Source organism: Platichthys flesus, chromosome 5, assembly GCF_949316205.1.
Source record: "Platichthys flesus chromosome 5, fPlaFle2.1, whole genome shotgun sequence".
Lineage (NCBI taxonomy): Eukaryota > Metazoa > Chordata > Actinopteri > Pleuronectiformes > Pleuronectidae > Platichthys > Platichthys flesus.
Genome location: NC_084949.1, coordinates 9,940,387 through 9,961,999, shown reverse-complemented (window position 1 = coordinate 9,961,999; position 21,613 = coordinate 9,940,387). Strand labels below are relative to the sequence as shown.

The 21,613-nt window shown below is 41.5% G+C and overlaps 1 protein-coding gene across 1 annotated transcript; it reads right to left on the bottom strand.

Annotated features, from left to right (window-relative positions):
• Window positions 1–8,647: 8,647 nt before the first annotated feature.
• On the bottom strand, window positions 8,648–20,092 carry slc25a10b (solute carrier family 25 member 10b). The gene is made up of 11 exons (XM_062387466.1): window positions 19,611–20,092; window positions 14,503–14,622; window positions 13,519–13,633; window positions 12,717–12,765; window positions 12,531–12,572; window positions 12,400–12,443; window positions 12,249–12,319; window positions 11,334–11,426; window positions 11,138–11,215; window positions 10,962–11,018; window positions 8,648–10,600 (listed from the first exon to the last, which is right to left on the bottom strand). The coding sequence occupies exons 1-11, from the start codon at window positions 19,698–19,700 to the stop codon at window positions 10,499–10,501; spliced, it is 861 nt and encodes a 286-aa protein (XP_062243450.1). The 5' UTR covers window positions 19,701–20,092; the 3' UTR covers window positions 8,648–10,498.
• Window positions 20,093–21,613: the final 1,521 nt, after the last annotated feature.

The window sequence follows — 21,613 nt, the reverse complement described above, 5'->3', positions numbered from 1 at the left end:
TGAATTAGTTATGTTTCAATGCATGCATTTTCTAAAGAGCCATTTAGTGAAGTGAATGATCTTTTGAGAGAGAGGAGAGAGAGACCAGGAACACTTGAGCACCATCAGGTTTCAGCTCTGACTAGTTATAGTGTAAACATTTTATTTATGATAGCAGCGGCAATTCATATAATAATGAAGCAACAATAGGTATTATTGTTAATAATGGTAATTGATCAATAATTGATCAGTGCATGATGGGAGTTCCCCCAGCAGTCTAGAGCTATAGCTGCATAACCAAGGGAGGGTTCAGGACTCACCTGATCCAGCACTAACCATATATGCTTTATCAAAAAGGAACGTTTTAACTCTAATCTTGAATGTAGAGATGGTGTCTGCCTCCTGAACCCAGAGTGGGAGCTGATTTCCCAGGAGAGGAGCCAGGTAGATGAAGGCTCTACCTCCCATTCTACTCTTACAGATTCTTGGAACCGCAAGAGAGCCTTTGTTAAGGCAGCGAAGTGATCTATTTGGATAAATATGGTGTTATGAGCTCTTTGATATGTGAAGGGGCTTGATTAATAAGGGCTTTTTATGTGTGGAGCATGATCTTGAATTCTATTATGACTTTTACAGGGAGCCAATGCAGAGAAACTAAGACAGGAGTAATATCTATCCTTGTAGTTCCTGTCAGGACTTGTGCTGCAGCACTTTGTACCAGCTGGAGGCTTTTCACAGACTCACTGTGACATCCTGATAATTAAGAGTTTCTCAGCATCCTTCTGAGACAGGAAGTTCCTAATTTTCACAATATTGCGCAGGTGGATACAAAATATCGTAGAGATTTGTTTTATATGTGGGTCAAATATAACTCCAAGGTTCCTCGCAGTGGAGCCAGGGGCCTAACTAAAACCATCCAAGGTGACTATCTGGTCAGATAGCGTTTTCTCTGAGATGTTTAGGGACAATTATAATGACTTCATTTTTGTCTGAATTTAAAGTAAGAAGTTTTGGGTCATCCAGGCCTTCATGTTCTTGAGCCATTCCTGAAGTTGAACTAAGTGATTAGAGTCATCAGGCTTCATAGATATGTACAACTGGATGTCGTCTATGAAAATAGTGCTGTTTCTGTACTGTGATGGATTCTAAATCCTGACTGGAAGTCTTCCAACAAACCATTAGTATCTAAGTAATCACACAGCTGATTAGCAAATATGGTACATAACCGGTTGACAAAGACATATTAATCAGATTTAATATGGATCTGTCTACTAAAGGGAAAACCTCCTTAACAGGTCGAGTTGGTCTGATTGACAAGTTGTTGGTTTAGAGCAGGGGTGTCCAAACTTTGGACGCCGCCTTTTTGGCGGCGTTCTGAGGGACAGATGCAATACAGTGGGCCATAGTCCCTCACATTAAATTTCATATAGCTGATGCTTTTATCCAATAAGTGCATTCAAGGGTACAAACCCAGAACAACAAGAATCCAGAAAGTACAATTTCTTCAAAACGAGAGCAAAACTACAAAATGCTATAATTAATTCTAGTTTTCTATAAAAGCAACTTTAACATTATGATTTTGTCATTATATGATATTTTATCAAAAAAGGGTTGCAAGTACCGACACATTTACCCAAGGGGACTGATAATGTGTAATACACACACAAATACACAATATCAATTAATATGAGACCATTTCTTTGCTTCCTACAACTTCCTAGATTCTGTTAACCCTGTATAAACACTCCCTGTGTGTAAATCCACAGTTGGATATAAAGTTCTCAGACAAAGATGGTTGGTTTACACTCCTGCTTCCCCCAGAGTCAAATGGATCTCACCTCCTTTGGACTGATCTCTAGCAGTTCAACTTGCTTCTGGGTTCAAACCTGACGGTTGTCCAGGGTCTTTGTTCTTTCTGGAGTTAACAAGTTCTCCTTGTAGGTTTTCTCCAGGTACTCAGGCCTCCTCCCACAAATAAAACACTTGTAGGTCAAGTTAATTACAAAGGTGTGAATGTGAGACTGAATGGTTGTTAGTCCCTGTACATTAGCCCTGTGATGGAATGAGGATCTGACTGATAACCCCAACCCCCTTCTTCCCCAATATCAGACAATCTTAGCCAATAAACCAAAGAAAGAAGTAGAAAAAGTTCCCCCATGTATGGATGGATGGATGGATGGATGGAGGGATGGATGGATGGACTGACCTGGAAGGTAAATTATTTTTACAGCTCCTACTGTCATTCTTGTGACAGCAGTACAATCCATTTAACTGTATATCACATTTAACCATGGAAGAATGGGTTTAAGGTACATCTCCCATCTGCTTTAGATTCATATCTACTTTAAGTTGCAATGTTTGGCTGCAACTTAACTGTTTCTGTTCACTGTCACAGCTGTCAGAGCAGGAGATGGAGACCAAAATCAGAGAATTGAAAAACGTTCACTCATAGGTGGCCTGAACCCGAGTGCTACTTAATACAAATAATTCTCCATTAATGCGGTGAGGCAGGCAAGCTAGTTCTGGCAGGCAAATGGATCTGCGCTGCGCCAATCATGTGACAAGTATCATGTGACATACATCATGTGACATACCTCACTCTCCACAACCATCTATATACACACCCACCTGTCCCATCAGGTGGTCTATTTAACCAGAGAGAAATTTCCCATCAACCCCAGGTGCTCGCACTGCTGCTGCAGTATTGCCACCAGCTGCTTCAGCCCCTCAACCACCCCAGCATCCACCTGTAGGCTCCACCATGGGGGTTACAAGCATTTGCCCATCACTCCCATCATTCCTGTATAATCATATGGGGGAGTGATTAATAAATGTTTGAACGTGAGTTGTCCGACTGAACTGTATCTTTTGGAGGAGTGGTGTTCCAGAGACTCCAGGGTCTATACCATCGCACACTGAAGCTGTCTCCTCTAGGGAAATCAAACACTATTGGTTCTGTATCTGTTTGCTCATCTCCCATGTATTTAATTCAGGTGAATGTAAACCAACTGAGCTTGATACAAAATATACATCATTAAGAATGGCACTTTAGCGGATGCTTCCGCCAAGGCCCAGTAATCCTCTTATCACAGCTCTTTTATTAATAGGGTTAGGGTTAGGGTTCCTAACACTATAAAAGTGTTTGATTTTTACATCAAGATTCATGCATTATTTCCTAAGAAATTGTTGAAACTGCAGAAAAAGGCCTTCTATTGCATTAAAAGTAAAATAATAAACATAATCCTGGATCAACCACTTTTAACCCAGATCATGTGTTCTTTCCTGGTCTCCGTGCCACCCCCCACCAGTTTTGGTGCAAATTATGTCAGCACTATTTTTTGTGTGATCCTTTGCACATGCACACACATACACACTCTCACACACACACACACACACACACACACACACACACAAACAGTTACACTTAAACCTGATTGAAGTCAGCCTGTGTTTATAGATCAGGACTCTGTGTCCTTTCATTAAACTGTACAGAGCGTCTGCACACATAAGAGCCGTAAAGAAATCTTTCCTGCTTCTCTCCCAATCCCTCCTATCCTACCTGAAGCTTTCACTCACCCACACCTACAACACATTAATACACCACACACGCCTGCACACATGCTCTGACTTAAATGTGTCACGCCTAAGAAGACAGGTAATTACAACACACGGGGAAAATGTGTCTCTTCTGCCTTGACGACTGTTTTTAATTTGGTGACAGCCAGGCAATCAGAGTGCAAGGCCATCTCAAGAGGGAATATCTCCAGGGCAGGGGTGTAATTTACCAGGAGAGGGGGGTCTATACTGCATATAGACGATGGGAAGTAAGTGAGACTTTTAAATTATAGAAAAAGCAATAACATACTACATTCATCACATATTACTTTAGAGGCAAAGTACATTTCTCTCTGCCTATCATATATTTAAAAGCCTCCAGGCAAAAGATGAATATATGTTTTTGAAATCCACCATGTTTGGTCGGACAAAGGCCTTTTGAAGATTTGTGCATATGCTCCAGGATAATAAACCACATAACCTGATATTTTATGTTTCCGTTGCTGATCAGAGAAGAACTCGTTCTGATCCGCACATACCCTACCTTCACACACACACACACACACACACAGACAGTCTGCAACTGTGCCCCCCCCCCCTCTGTTTGTTTCGCAGTCAGTGAGAACACAAGTTGTGATCATTCAAACTTTCCTCAAAGCGAAAACTGCAATGTCTGAGAGCTTTTTTACCACATTGATAACCTGGCTTTTTTAAATGAAAACATGAAGGATGTGAGAGAAAGAACTCTGCTGTCTAACATGTACCCCTCCTACACCAGGTCCTAACACTTAATACCTCTGATACACCCCGGTTCCAGTTGTGTTCGTGTCTGTTAGTTTGTTTTGTTCCTCTATACATCTGTATCACAAATTATAACTATAAAACGTCACTCAGTCCCCCAACAGTCCCCTAAATCAATCAATCGTCACCCAACTATAAACACTCATAGATATGAATTAGTGAAAATGTTTGCGCTTACAAACAAATAAACAAATAAACAAGTGGAAAGGGGGTGAAAACATGAATCATTCATCATTCCCAAGGATTGACTGGTAAGTCAGAGCTCTTTCTATCTTCAAATATGTATGCATTTGCTATATTAATTTGGCAACAGTGGCACATTATTCTCTTATTATTATTTGTTTTTTACATGTATTGTTCCAAAGGACTTTCTCATTCTTTGATATTTCCATTTTGCGCATTAATATCATCTCTTGGCAGAGTTTTACATGAAAGCCAACATGGTATTGAGATTAGCTTTGATTACATTCAACTCATGTTTTCAGAGCATGCGTCTTGACTAATCCCATGTGTACAGGACATATTTACCCCTAATATAATATTCTAGTAACTCTACCTCTGAAGATTATCTTCCAAAATTACTGTTTGCAATCAAATAAAGAGCTAATGAATTTTAAACAGGCAGGTAAACAAGAACAGGGGTGGAACATGAATCTGAACGCTATCAGAGCAAGTGCTTCCTTCTATCCATCAAGAACTTCTTGAAGATCTCTAGTCTCTCTTCACAGTAAGATATATTCTGTGAAATCCTTTCGCTTGACTTTTGTCTGTTGCGTTCTTTTCCGACTGTCGTGTTAAATATTTCTGTGCCAATGGAGGACTAGCGCCTTCTTCTACTGTGCATATGATAATAAAGAATCTTGAACATATTTTTTCAGATTCATCAAGGTCTCCTGCTGTACTGATGCTTTATTGTTATCCATCTGTTGAACGAGTAGATGTGAATAAAAAATTCTACAAATACATAAATATATGACCTACAAACTATCCTAGGAATACTTGTGTTGTTAAAGTAACTCTGCTTACATTTGACAAAACAGTCCCACTTGGAAGTTAACAGTTAACTTGGGAGCTGTTGTGAATCTCAAATCAATAAACCTGCAACAGACACAATGATCACTTTAATTCTTGTGCAATATCATGGAAAAGCACAACTCCCATCTCCCACCTCTGAATTGAGATAAAACTCTAGATGATAATTTGCAGATGATGTTAATTTCCATGATATTTTGAATGGTGTTAAAGCCCTGTTACATGTTGCCATCAGTTTTACGTTCAAGAAACTGCAGCTCTGTTCTGAAAGGCGCTTTGTGTTCTGTCTCACATGTGCAAAGCATATTCATCAACCACGTCACTGGAGTGAAAGGGAATCTGAAGACAAGAAGAGCTGCAACTCCTCCGTTGATTGGTCCTCGTCTATTGATCTTGAACTCTCTGACATGTCTTTGTGTTGGCGACGTTAAACAATGCTGAACAAACCGAACAAACTGAACTCTGTGTTTCTGAGATACATGAATGTGTTCATGGGTGTTGGCTGATTGAAAGACATTCAAGGAGAGAAAATGCAACACTTTTACAACACATCTGATAAAGCGAAAACTTCTATACCCATTAACACTTTGGCTGTGACGCACTACACATTATCAACATAATGCAAGATTGTGAACACAATACACCAGGTTGCATTTGTATTCAACGACAACTCCTGCCATAGCAAGGCCACCATTGAAATGTTAAAATGTGGGAGTGTATGGAAGGTTGCACCTTTTATTCCTAAAGGCATTTAAAGGTGCTTTACATTACACATTAACACATGCAATTATGAAGGCAAGAGAAAAACACAAATATCACCTTTTTTTTTTAAAGGAAAATAAAAAGTAAAAACTAAAGTAGAAAAGATCCAGACTGTGTGGGTTCAGTGTGTGTGTCAGTGACATGCCTGTGTGACAAATTGCCAACAGTGCTGATGTGTGTGTGCTTGTTGTGTGAACACAATTATGGACGACTCGTCTTTTTTTTTTAAGATAAATTTAATCTACTCCTGAACAAGCGGACTAATACTGAGGTGACCATTACACCCCCAAGCCGTGTTGCCATGATGAGACTGATTTGCTATAAATGGCCGTGAAGCTGAGGGGATGTGCAGCGCTTGGTGATAATTCTCTTTTTGTCATGAGGAGTGAGTCCTGTCACATGTAGCTGTTCGCGTGTTTTGTTATTACTGAAACCTATGCGTAAGTAACAATTCAAATTCTCAGTGTGTATTTGAGGAGACTAGTTACCATGTGCTGAGCAGCAGGCAGAAAGTTAGCTTTTATTCTCACCACCCACCTTCATCCTGTTTCCAGGGTTTCATGGTGACCTTTGAGGTACTATGAGTTCCTGCTGTGTCTCAGCTCAAAGATCACAATCACTTCTCCCTGAGCCCTTGACTATGTTCAGATTAAACTGAACTGCAGCTGGCCTTTAGAAGCACACTGGAGATGGGAGCTATGTTATTATTCCATTTCACAGTCTTCCAAACTCAAGTAGATGCATTGCTTAGTGAAAACAAGTTCACCATGAAATCCTGTATTCATTTCTTAAACGGTGACATTTAAAGGTGCATTTGGTTTGCCTACATCGACATTTTAGCAAATAACAATGAAGTAAATAAGTAAATGAAGTAAATAATAAATAGTTGGAAGTGGTTCCGACTAAACTGTAAAGGTGCTGTATCTAATCCAAAGTTAAATTACCAGTATAGAAGAGCGTTCAGCTGCTTTCAGACTCACTTACTTCAGTTTGGACATTTTTCTGAAATCTTCCAGAGCGGTTTTATGGGAGAACACGAATACCCCAGTCATTTGCTCTGGATATTTTCTGGAATTTATCTTGCCAGGAAATGTCAGGAAAAAAGTGAGCTCAATTGAGAATACAGCAGGAAAATGTCTGGATAGTTCAAAGTGATGGAGTGAGTGTTTTAACCGCGATGGAAAGGAAACTGGAAGAAAATAAATATCTCCAAAAAGACCCTGAAGATGATGTAACCTTGGACAGACAAAGAGATTCGAGAGCCTTTGGCGATGAAGGCCAACACTGGCATTGATGTGCTGTTAACAAAAACACTGCAGCCTACTGTCCCCTGAAGAATTTGATTCGTCATGTCCTACCTCCTGAATATTCTACTCAGGCGCCACCTCTTGCATGAATCTTCCAGAACTTGTTCCTGTTGTGAACATGTCTAATGTGAACACATTTTCCATAGTTGACCTTTTGAAAACAGCTTTGATTTGCTTCAAATTTCTATAATTTTTCTCAATTTGTATTTAACTTCAGTTAGTAAAATAATATTTATAGCACTTTTCAAAACAAGTATCAAAGTGCTTTACCATAAAACAATATGAAACGTAACTTAACTACTTTAAAAGAAAAATTGTAAGGGAATGAAATCTTTGAATGATGTTGCATCAGTGTGTTTGCTATGATTATGATTGTGATATTTCATTTATAGACAGTAGACTGAGTGGTTTGATATTTAATGAGTTTGGCAGATATGGTTTATGTTCGAATGTATCTGAAAGAACTTTGCGGTAAATAGGCCAAAAGACGGATTGTCCAAAGCCCAGGACGTACAGGCAGCGTTCCACGACTGTGCAAAGAAAGCCCTCCTGACACCGATGAGAAAAATGAGCAGAGGCATTAGGCCCATGAATTCCCACACATACAGGATGAAGGTAGAGGTGAAAACAGTCAGAGTCATCACTGCTGTGCATGTGATTGATGCTATCAATGAAGTAATGTGCAGCCATCTTCATCTAAGCAGAGGATCCTAGTCGCATTGCTGCTATTTATAGCGACAGCTGATTATCACCCCCTTTAACTGTGGACAGTCCTGGTACGTGCTGCAGGCTATGGAGGCAGTAATTTTGCAACATAAGTCCTGGTCTTAAGTCCGTGGGCTGATGTGAAGGACCCATCGAGCAAAAGACTAAAACTACAGCATGTCCTTGTTCTGATGAGGGGAATGCAAGCATCAGTGATGATAAGCCTGTGGCAGCAGAAACCAGAAAGGCAAAGATCACCGGGTTTGTTTAGTATCATGGATTTGACAAAACCCAGAAGGTCTGCAAATGATTCATGAAATGACTTTTTGTCATAGTCCTGCAGATACTAAACCAGCATGGGTGGTAAACAAGACCTCTATTAAAAAAAAAAGTTTGTTGTGGTGTGATTTACAAAAGTCTCTCTCACTACCATAAAAAAATGTATAGCCTGATTATGTAATGTAAGACAGGACACACAGCACAAAAGAAAAACAATAAAACACAAATTATTTCCCATTAGTATTTAATTCCAAAATTCTTGGTATCTGATCTCGAAAATATTAATTCCAACACCCGGAACTGTGGCTCCCTCCAGTTCCATTTCTATGCATATGAATAAAGCTGGGGTTAACTTAGCAGTAGTATAGCGGATCTACAGTCGAGTACCTCGCACTATAAAGGAACTCATCATTCAACACAACGTCATGCAGGCAAACACAGTCATCTAGTGGCGTTGTGGCCCTTTTTTTAATGTATCCTAGGATGAAGGTGCAGGACTTGTTAGAATGCACAAGTCAGGATACTTTACACATTGTTACACTGCCCCCTGCAGGACATATACTGTAAGGCAATGTTACTTGACATGGTCTCTGTATACAGAGCAGGCACAGCTAAGGGAATGCCTCCTATCACTGAACCAAAGTCATCATGGAAAATAAAGTCAAGGGCCACATAACGTCCTGAACTGGAACCACTAACATGTTCAATCCAAAAACAAATTAAAAATGTATTTCTATTTCTACTCAGAACTTTTAAGTCTATAGCAGGTGTTTCTACGCAGCAGGTTAGTCAGTAGGATTACAGAGATTTTCATTAAAGTGCCTTTAAAAAGAGAGTAGCATCCTGAGTCATAAAGTCTGACATGCGCTCATCTAGATGAAACAGTAACATGAAAGATGAAAATGCTACATGTACACGTGTAGTGTACTGCAGTTCTCTACAGGCATGTCCATTCAAACAGTATAAGAACTTTAAAAGATTTCAAGTGGTCATTTGCAGAATTAGAAAACTTAAAAGAGCCACTGACAAATGAACCCTCAACACTCTGCTTCACAGTTTCACCGCTAAGTCCCTCCTCACTTAAAAACTCGACACAAAAAAGCTTGGTCCTCTCCCCTGAAACTTAAGAGTGAAATCATAGCAGCGGTGGAATAAAGGAATGAAGGAAAGGAGAATCCGAAATTTTTAAAATAATAGTTAGGCGAAAAAAATCTGTAAAATCCAGGGTGCATCACATTTGGTCACCACTGCTGGGAATGATTACTATGTAGTTCCATTACAGCTGGATCAGTCATGTTTCACCAATGGCTCTCGGGAATTATTACAGTTTGGTAAGAACGGCACTGATGTCAAAGGCTACACTTTGTTGACAACTACACAAGTAAATCACACACAATGACTTTGCCTCATTTGAAAACAATAAAGTGTTGCACAGGGCGATAAAGCCGTTTCCAAAGATGCACTGAAGGCTGCATGTGAGAACGCAAATGCCCGAGTCAGTTGCTCCAGACATTTTACAAAACGGAAAATGTCTTGGTGAGCCGATGTGAAAATACAACTGGAAAAAAATTCAGCCTGTTGATGACACTCGACAAATAAGGAACTGCAAAGACAATTTAAGCCGCAGTCTACAAGTGCCAAGCACCTGGTGTGGGCTATGAAGGCGCTGCACACCACTTTGGATTAATGTACCGAGTGCAGAGATTAGAACATAAATCACATTATCGATCAGCAGTTAGTCTGTCATCATCGAGGTCGAGGAATAACGGTGGTCCCCCAACTCAATCTCATCCAGACACGCATTTAACTCTACTAGAAATTATAATGGACGTTAACATCTAGAGCTCAATTTAATCTCCTTTCTAAATTTTGAAGGTCAACATAAAATTCAACAGGACGGCACCTTCCGAGCAGAAGGACTCATCGGTTTTTCCAGTATTCATCCCTTCCAGCCGCTGGTGCTCACCGTCATCAAAATCCCTTAGTGTCTTGCTGTGAGACAGAGGTAGAGCAAAAGGGGGAGCTTTAGCACACGCAGAGTGTGCCCCCCCCCCCCCCCCCCACCCTGAGGAGAGTGCTCAGGAAATGATGCAAATGCCAAAGTTCTTCTTGAGCTGCTCCAGGAAGAGGAAGGTGAGCACTGTGTGGGGAATCAAGCGGATCCCTGCTGGGGCGAGACCCTGTAGGAATATACAACATTGCATTGTTACATGGAATTCTCAACCTAAAGCCTCTAAGACAAATGTATGCATCCCTAGAAACTGACTTTAAATCACTGCCTCCACCAACGTAGTAATGGGTTTGTTCAGATCACACAGATACTTCGGGATAATAATATGACATTTTTTATTTTCTATTCTTTTTGTAAGAGCACTGTGCTTGAACAAGAAGCGATTTTCTAAATATATTCAGTGATGTGTTTACTCAAAGCTTTAGAGCTGAGAGTCAACAAGGTAAGGAGTGTTTAGTAACTGTACTGAAGCATGACTTGCATGGGACGTAGGACATTTAATTGGCCCCTATGTGTTAACTTTTTTTTACCTTGTAAAACGCAAGCGGTCCTAGCTTGGCAGTTTCACGTATGCAATGTGCCACCCCCTGAAGAGAAAGACAGGCTTGGTGAGAATGATGACAATATAACACATGAAGAGGAGGGATACGCAGAAATAGAGAGGAATGAAACGATTAGAGGAGAAAATGAAGACGGATCTTCTCACCGTGTACTCTCCCTTTGAATTCATCAGTCTCGTCTTCATCACATCCAGAGGTTGACATAGGAACGTAGCACAGCCTCCCTGCAGAGGAAGGGTTCACACAAGCAGAAGTCAGCCGACCGAAGGGGCCTTGACAACACTTTGTAACCCTCTGAGTCAGGATTCCACTGCACACAAATCTATAAAACCTGATACTTACAGCAATGAAGCTGGACAGAAAGTGTGTGAGCATGTTATCTCCCATCATCCCAGTTCCCAACACAAGCTGCTTGGCCTGGTCATAACACGCCAACTGATGGTGGGATAAAGAAACACGAGGCAGAGAAAATTGGTGTCATTTCAATGGTCTTTCATTCAAATAAGTATCCAGATGTCAACATGGCTCAGGTGTCTATCTGTGTTCTGGTTTGGTGTCTAGGGACACTGTGGTCATATGATCCTGGAATTACGCTCTTCAAGAGTTGGCCTACATGTTTTATGCCTTTACATTCTGTATGTAAAAATTCTGTCAAAAGCACTGCACAAATGTCAGTGTCCAGTTCAAAATTATCAGTACATGGCTCACTGAGGTAGTGGTAGCACAGAAAAGCACCAAAATGTAATCAGTTCATCTTTGAGCCTAAGTGAACATTTGTACCAAATTTCGACACCGGTCTTAGGACGACCCTAACCCTAACCCGTGACGTCTGCAAACTTCATCCAAAACTGAGCTGTAAAGTTACAGTCCAAAAAAAAGTAGCCTATTCATATAGGAAACTGACTCAGTATTGATAAATGTTACTTTAATTGAATTCTGTTGAATTCAATTATTTCCTTTATTAACTTATACATGGATTCTAAATTTGATACACACCTTAACATGGCTAATAAAAGTATGATTGTCTAAAAAAATGTTTTATTGAAGCTGTGGTTACATCAGGTAGAACACACACAGCAGATTATTCAAACGAAGAAACAGACATTGCACTTCACTGGTTGAAGAATCCTCCTGGTTTCTCTCAGGCTCACAAGCTGTTTATTAACTTTTTAACTCACACAGTTTCACATTAAACCAACAAAAGGTCCCAGCTTATAACAGTCCACCCCCCAGCAGTCTGTGATTGATGTGACTGACCTGTCCAACGGTGACCAGGGCTCCTCTGCTGGCGGCCATGGTGGCTCCTGAGAACAGATTCCTCACACCCTCTGTTGGACAGGACACAGGTCACAGATCAGACAGGAGTGATCAGTGTGGCATGTGTGAAGTTACACCCAATAGGATTTACCTTCTGTGACGACTCTGTAGAGCCCATCCACAGCATGTTTGTAGCTACAGGAAATAAGAAAAACACCAGCGTTATATCACAGGGAAAGACGGAGGATATCTGACGTGACAGAATAAAGTTACGACACTCACTTCCTCCTCAGCTCAGGTGGTAGTTTCATATCATTCTGCATCCTAGAAGCCAAGAAGAGTTCAGATATTTTATACTAATATTGTTGTTTTTGATCATAGACCAATAATAATAAATTATAAAGCACTTAATTGCAGGAATTGTGCATTTACATTAATTCCAGTTTGAATACTGTCATGGAATCTTACCTGACATTCACCAAGTCTGCTGGCGTTCCGACAAACCCACCAGTGAAACCTGTTGAAACACAATCCTGCATGGGTGATACTGCACGTGTAGGTGCATGCATGTGTGTGCTTGCACATATATATTTACGAAGAACATTTGGAGCATAGTCATTACAGACTGACATTTTGGTCAGTTGTGCAAGTTGGTACGGGGCTAGGAAAAGCATTATGTCAATGAGCCTCCTCACAAAAGCGACTTTCAGCTTTGACATGCACTGAACTGCACCGACAGTCTGACATTGTCCACAGGGGCTGCATGTAAGATCCAACCTGGGCAAGTCAGAGGCTCAAGACTCTTCTGGAGCCCTCTAGTGGAAACTCTGGATAATGTCCAAATGAGCCCATGTGAGAACAAAGCAAGAGATTCTCTGGAGGATTCCCCACAAGCGAGTGAATGTTGATGACGTTTCTAACACGTGAAGGACGGGGAAAAAAAAGGAAAACAATAAATGAAGAAGACACCGCCAGAGATGTAAACTTAAAAAAACAAGATTCAATAAATTTTGGTGATAAAGGCCAAGGTAACGGATTAAAAAACACGTGATCTTGGCAGCAGAAGGAATACAGTACATCCTGCCTCTGTCTGCTGCACCACTCCTCACCTGAAAACTCCAACATTCTGTGTTGTTGTGAACGTGTCAGAGCGGAGAATCACATGCTGCGTGGTTCATTGGTGAAAGGTAATATAATCCCAATTCTGTGGACAATGTCAGGAGTTCATGTCCAAAAACGGCTCAAGATAGAAGTACAAGAGTGCTCGCACCTCCAAAGGCTCCCAGCAGGACCTTCTGGTAGAAGGGCATTGGGCCCTGGCTTGTACTGCCCAACATGTCCCTCACAGTCTCATAGATGGCAAACCTGGTGAGGGAATAGGACATCTGAGGAGAGGAGAGGAGAGGAGAGGAGAGGAGAGGAGAGGAGAGGAGAGGAGAGGAGAGGAGAGGAGAGGAGAGGAGAGGAGAGGAGAGGAGAGGAGAGGAGAGGAGAGGAGAGGAAATTATGATTCAACAGTTTCTTTTTTTCAGCCACTTGTAAGCGCCTCTGGCAACATACTGAAACATGATCAGGATGCAGCATTTAAAGGTTGAAACTTCTCCCTCTCTTCATCGTCCACTTGCTATGACTCAACTTGTCTGACTCCTTACATGTAAATAACCTGCAACATTTACAGAACAGCGTAACACACTGCAGTCAGTACAAGTACCTGTCTAATCTATATATTCAGTATCCTATATTATCTGTAATCTCTGTGTGTGTACTTTTTTCTTATTGGGCGAAACACGTGAATCTTGTTGAATCTCATGAGAATGCAACAGCAGTATTTAAATGTGCTCTCAGAAGGGGACTGACTTTGAACTGCCTCCCTGTATGAAAAATGGTATAACATTTGAATAACCCTGACTAGGACACTGGTTCATGTCCAGATGTCTTATATGTTGTTAATTGTTGCCTATAACCCTTTAATGTTGTCTTATAGAATTTAATCAGATTCCTGTTTCAACTATGTACAGTTCTTGTAGCTTTGTAATAACCATTTATTATTGTTATAATAATAGTAATTATTATTATATAAGTAGTAGTAATAATAGTATTAACAGTAGTATTAGTAGTAAGTAGTTGTAGTGATAGTGGAAGTAGAAGTTGTATTGTGGTTGGTATTGGTGTTGCAGGAGTCAGAAGAAGAAGAGAAGCTGTTTATGTCTGGGGCACACATAATGACAGAGTGATAATCCACACACATACACACCTGTCTGCAGAGGGAGGCAGAGAGGCCATTGTAAAGAGCCAGCACCCCGTCATTCTTCACCACGTGGATGGCCATCCCCAACATCCTCTTCTTCACCTCCTGCTGTGTCTGCAGGTGTACCTGGAAAGAAAGTCACATGCAAGGAATTAATGTCCTGCCAGTGAGGCACTGAAGTTGACAGAGCACTGACACCAGTCTGCAGACAAAGACAGAAACGTGACCCTGCTGGGGCTGACACAGCAACTTTTTTTACAACTTGTTCCTGCTTGTGGGGACAATGAGAGGCCCTTGTTAAAATATCAACAAGCTCCTAAGTGCATCACAACACTAAATATCTGCAACACTGCTGCAGAACTGCATTACTTAATCACTAAATCAACATTTTTCAGACGTGAGAGAGCTCAGCCTCAGAGGGATCTGTGGTGAGTAAGCTGAGTCATCACGAGTAGGTAAGTTACAATACAAGCACAATTAGTGTGTGTGTGTGTGTGTGTGTGTGTGTGCATTTTCCTTGTCAGGAGAGGTCAGCTGCTCCACAACATGGTCTTTGTCCTCTCTTCTCATCTGGATCTGAAGGCCACTCAGCACTTGTTAACACACTGTCCCTCCTCTCCCTCTTCTGTTAATGGCTGCCTGATTCAATTCATCATTCCTTTAATCCTCTATTTCACAACACAATTGCTTTTATCACCAGGATTGACCCACACCTACACCCTGGTTTCACCATGTAGTCATTGGTTTTGATAAATTAAACTAAAGCATCCATCACCATTTAGAGATCTATGAGAACTACTGGGCGGTACAAAAACAAATGCCTGCATGAATTGATAATAACACCTCAAACCTTCAATATTAAAAAGACTTGCTAACACTTGTTTCACACTGAAAAAATAAATACAATTTCTTTAAGAAATAGAGGGAGCCAAAAGAATGTTCTAAGACAAAGTCCTATTGAGCGACAAGCAAGTTAAGCACACTCACACAGGGTTGAAATATTACACCTAGATGTGTTGATAAGCATCTGGCCTAAAAACTGGGCTTTTGCATGAGGTCTACAAAACCTTGTTTAGCAACTCTGCTGCATCAGTGTAGGACAACAAGAGATTGGCATCTCTGATTGGGGAATAGATTTATTTCTCAAGGAGAAACTCAGTAAAATGTGACTGGGCACTTTTCTCTGAGTGATGTGTGTTTAGTCTAGCCCTTCGTCTCTGCTGAAAATCACTTTCACATAAGTATATTCTTCTATAAATTACGCTTCAGTCTGGCTTTCTAAATTTAGCAGGTACGGTAATGCCGTATGTCTAGAGCACTATGAAGCCATTAAGCTTTGTATGCTGTTTGAGCTGAGTCACCATCCTTCTCATCGTCCGGCAACAGGGAAAAGCAAACGTTCCAGTCGGAGTGTAAATCCATCATGTGGGTTGAATGTTTTCAACAAAGCTTCATGGACGTTTGATCATAATAAGGAGTAGCTCGGCTATTTCAAATGACCCAAAAGAGACATCCTATGCTTGCTGCCTTGTACATCACTTTGACCATTTTGTTGCATGCATTTGCGATATCTTTTATATTTGTTAATTATTAATATTCTGATATTGACCTTAGCCAAATTACCGGGGCACAAGTGCACATACATCCACACTGGTTCATTCAGGACATTTCCGGATTCAAGCATTATGGGAAGAAGTTGCAAAGCTGAATTTGGTTTTAATATATGAAATCAAGTTCGCTCATCCAATGAAGATGACAATGATAAACAGTACTTCACAGGTTTACTTAGATATGAGCTCATCTTTGATTTGTCACTCCAAGATAATTGTTTTAGGGTTTTAGGCACATCAGCTAATTCCACATTCAACGGCTTAACAAAGATGTTCAGTTTCCTTTTGTTTCCGTCTGAATTATAGTTCAGCTTTTTAGTTATTAGTTTGCTCACAAAACCTGCAGACAAACATATAAATGACTTATTTCAATGAAGTAACCCTAGCCAACCTCAAAATTCAAGTAATTATCTACCACCAGAGTTACCAGAACACTCAAATGTCAACAGTTAACACAGGCCTGTGCTATAGTTTACTGTGATAACTAATCACATGTCAGTTAATTCAATTAATACTTTCCCCAGTGCCTCCATTCACAAACTGTCTGGTTTCAACCATGTTCCTTGCTAGATCACCCGGCCACATTTCCAGCCATAGCATTTGAGGGAATAGACTGATACGTCTAATAATTCAGTATGGCCCATGAGGGATGTCAAACAATTGAAATTGCTCCGACTGTTAAAAGGGAGCCTATACCCCTGACTGAAAAACTCAACTCTCACATTCCCAGGGAGTTTTAAAGACAATTCTTTTGTGTTTTATATATTTCTTTTAATTAACTACCTCTCCCGCTAAAGGTACCCCTATGTAGTAATATTGATTTTGACCAAATATGATGTGGCCTACATCAAACAACAGCAACACTTCTCACTTGACTGTTACTTTATCTACTTAAGTTTGAATGGTGTTGAACAACATGAGCAAACACAAGATTTGTTCAGCAGGCTCTGTACAGCACAACGGAGCTTATCATTTATCAAAGCTGAAGCTATACGGCTGCGACCTGGATTCATATCAGCCCACGTCCTGTTTGCGGCATGTTATCCCTTCTCTCACCTCATGCAGCTGTCAAAATAAATGGAGGCAGAAAAGCCATTAAAGACACGGCTCTTTGTCTCACTCTACCTCTCACACTCCCTCTCTCTGTGACCATGAGCCACACCATGATAAATCCGAACCATATCGGTGGCCATTAAAACATCCATAAAGATTTTACTGTCTTCGGCAGGCAGGCTTCATGATTGTACCTCGCAAAAATGATGAAATAGCTTAAATATGGTAAATGTAAAGAGAAACGATGACTCTGAGCTGTGGTGACGTAGAGTTAGAATCTGTAGCCGTGTCGTTGTTTTTTTAGTTAAATGAAAATCTAATCAACTGGAGTAGAGTCAACAAAACAGAGAATGTGTTACAGTCCAACTGTTTGACATCTGCACCAGGGGTGGGGAACTCTTTCTTATCAAGGCCATTTCAATTTTATAACATTGTTCGAGGGCCACAGGCTTATCATACATAGTATACAACAATGTGACCTCTCTGAGGCAATGGCCTGATTCTGAAATAGGTTTCAGGTTCTTAGCTGGCTTGGCACACAGCTTGCCTGAATGTGAAGAGGCATGCTTCCAGCTGTATTGATGTTTGAGATTGGCCTTTTGAGGTCCTGAGCACCTACGGTGGGAGGCCCTATTGAAATTCTGCACCAACATTACATTTTTACATTACCTAAGTTTTTTCAGCAATGACACATGAACAGCTACGTTTCATTCATCCTGACCGTCCTGAAGGACATGTTACTACAATTGTTTTATTTAAATGCATAAAAATAAAGAAACGCAGTCAAAAGACAGTCAACACCTGAGGAGGTTAGCTGCAGGGGTTTTATTGAAACATCCAACATCAAGTTGACCTAGGACTCAACATATAAGCCCTGCACCAGACCCTAAAAGAAACATCAGGGACTGCAGAACGCTGCAGCCAGTGGCTCTGGATCAGGAGGCAAGACCCCAACTGGGCCCCAAGATGACACCCAGGTCTGAACAGCCTGTGGTGGGCCTCTCTTAGAGAAACCTGCTCATTCTTCAGTAATTAAGGACTTCAATAACCGTGAAGCAACTACACAACCACACTCAAATTGTGATGCTTCAGCCTTTTTTTTGCTACGATTTTAAATGGCATTAGCAACTAACAAGCAAGCTACAGCAGACGAGAAGCAGTCCAGCAGACATTCTTACAGAAAAGTGCTGATTACTGACTGTGCCTGCGTAATTACAAAGCACATGACTTCCTGAGGACCAGTTCGGTGTTATCAGGGCCGTGTGCTGCTGCTGCTGCTGCCTTCAGAGCAGCCATACGAGAGGTACAAGCAAAAGTGAGTGAGGCTTTTGGCATTAAGTAGAAAGGTACTAGTTTAGACCTCACACACATTTGTATTTATATCTTTGTGAGGACACTTGTCATAATGCATTCTCCATCATAAATCAATGCCTAACCCCAAACCTTGGCCTCATCTCAACCTTATAAAAAAAAAACATAAACCAAGGCTTAACCTTCAAACTTCTAAACAAGCTACTAAGGGACAGCCGTAAATTTATATTTGATCAAACAAAAGTGTCATTTATTAGAATTATCTACAGCATTGATGCACCTATTCTTCCTGAGGTCCACATAGGCTTTGCATTTGACAATACTCTATTACAACTGACATTGTAACATTACAATATAAACAAGATACTTCAAGAAAAACACACACAGCTATTAACTATCCTTATTTGGACATTAATTATACTCCTATTCATTGTGGACAGCAAACTAAATTCTCATTAGCTTAACCATGACCAATTCATAACCCAGCTCTAACTTTAACCTAACCACATTTCACATCTAACTTTAACCAGAACTTCAGAAGGGAAGTGTTGCCTCCTTAAGACCAGAGTTTGACCCCTGTGAGGTCAACTGGTCCTGGCAAGGTCAGTGTTTGTACTGGACAAGGACCTTAAGAGGTAACAAACACGCACACACACACACACACACACACACACACACACAAACACACAAACACACAAACACACACACCTGCTGCCCGGCGATGACAGGCTGCAAATTGGGGGGGCTAAGTATTCCCCAGTTGTTGTGGTCTAACAATCAAACCATTACTACTGAATGTAATCTACACTGGGACATGTGCCTGGGATCAAACATTACATTCAACAGTAACTTTATTTCATCTCCCACAGTTATTAACAGAATGAGTCAGCTGGACTAACCAGCTTGTCACTGGTTCACCAGTGCCCTGAATGTTAACTGCAGCCTTCAATGACCACCAAAGAAGGCTCAGGGAATCTAAAGGCGACACATAATGATATTTAAAAACCATGCAGTAACATTAGAAGCTACACGAGTCTGTCCTTATGTGACCACAGCTGCAAACAGATGCAGGCTGGTGTCCAGGCCTGCGCTCCTCCACACCCCAGAGGACCCGGAGTGCCCCCCCTCTGCCCCCCTCACCTTGATCAGATCCAGGGGGTGCGTGCAGCAGGCGGCCCCGCACGACGCCAGCCCCCCGAAGTACCACCTCGACATGCGCTTCTCCGTCATCGTGCTCGTCCTCTGCTGTCTTCCGATGCACTGCGAGCTCTGTAAAGCGGCGACTTCCTTCCGCGCAGCACCCGGCTCGACTCGCCTCTCTTCCCGGCTGCGTGTGTGCGCTGCCCGGCCTGTGCAGGACCGTGATGGTGCCGCAGCTGTCAGTGGCTCGCCGGGGGTTCAATCCTCACACACGACCGACGGGAGAGTGCACAGCGCTCCGGAGGACTTTGAGCTGCAGTGGCATCGCGCGCGCACACGCCACCAGATGCGCGTGTCTGCACTGAAATGTGTGTGTGAACGCTGTTTGCCGTGGTAGAGCCACGACGCGCAATAGGAAGCAGCTGAAGACACAAGAGAGGAGCGCAGCCAATTGCCACCGTGGACGTCGGAGCTGCCTACTCGACCCCGGGCCAGACGATTCAAAGGTTGTGTGTGTGTGTGTGTGTGTGAGTGTGTGTGTGTGTGTGGGGGGGACGCTCCACGAACTCGCCGCCCCACTCGCGCCACTGTCAGGCGGAGTCTTAAAGGCACACGTGCCCTCCCCTCGGCTGCAGACTGACGGACATGGCCCCTGCCTCTTTAAGAGGAGATTGCTCCACATTCCCAAGCGCGCAGAAACGTCACCATGAAAAACACACAGACACATGTTGAGGGAGAACGTTCTGTAACAAACTTGTTCCGTTGTGATGTGACAGTGAGGTGACATCATATATGAAGCATTAAAATGACCAACAAGCAGCTGTAGAGATGTTTCAAGGAGACCAGTGCTGCTTTCGTACATGCACTGAGCTCTGGAGGATGTCTGCAGAAATGGGGATTGAGTCTGCCTTTCACACATGAACAACAATCAATGTCCGATCAGACGTGCCCACAACAGCACAGACATTTCAACAGGAAGAGGCAGGGAGAAACAATAATTCTGCTGCGGAGATCAAACGTTGTGGTTTTACATTTCATTTAGCTGACGCTTTTATCCAAAGCGACTTACAATAATGTGTAAGCCGCTTACAGCACATTGACACAGACATTGGCTCTAATCAGCAAAAACTATTGGCATCTTCATCTGTTTCTTTTATTTTATTTATGTATGGCACCACTTTTTCATCCTGAGATATTTGTTTTCTTTTAAAATAAAACATGAAAAGAAGAAAAATATCAAAATCACTTACTCACAGCGAATCCTGCAGAGGATCTTCTGCTTTATTCTCACATTGGCTCCTTCGGACTTTCTGCTGATATTTTACCAGTGGACTGGTTCTCGGGAGTTCGGAGAATGTCTGAAAGCAGCTTGTGTCACTGCAGAATATTATCACAATCACCAAATGAGTAGTGTTGCTCTAAGAGGCTTTAGATTCCAGGAATATCCACACTTAGTAAACATGTTTCATGTATATCTTATATCTATCATGCTTTGATAACTATTTGTGTTTGAGGTACAAGACATTGCTTGTATTTGCGAAAGAATTAGGCAAACCATAGGAAAACGGATGAATTTAGCTTTACTTCAGGAACAAAAATCTTTGTTGGGGGGACCCCATTTGGACCATGGGCCACTATTTGCTGACAACTACCTTAAAATCATTTGAAGGAAATTTGATTTGTGAGTTGTCATCAGACGGGAAGAGTGAAGTTGAAACCCCAGCAAATAAATGAGATCTGCAAAATCTGTTTGCTGATAGAACACATATCAGTTTCATGTAAACCGGACAGAATAGTGTGTAGAGTGTTGATTTTCACTTGATTCTTTTGATTCACTTTAAATATTGAGTATGTTTAAAGTGAAATCACATATTCTGCCAAGTGAAGTCACTTTTATCCTGCTGTATCTTGATTTCATTTTTAACTCATCAAACTGTCTAAGGCCTCCTGCAGCAGTATTGCGAGTTCCTGTCCAACACAGAGGAATGTTTGGCAGAGTCCAG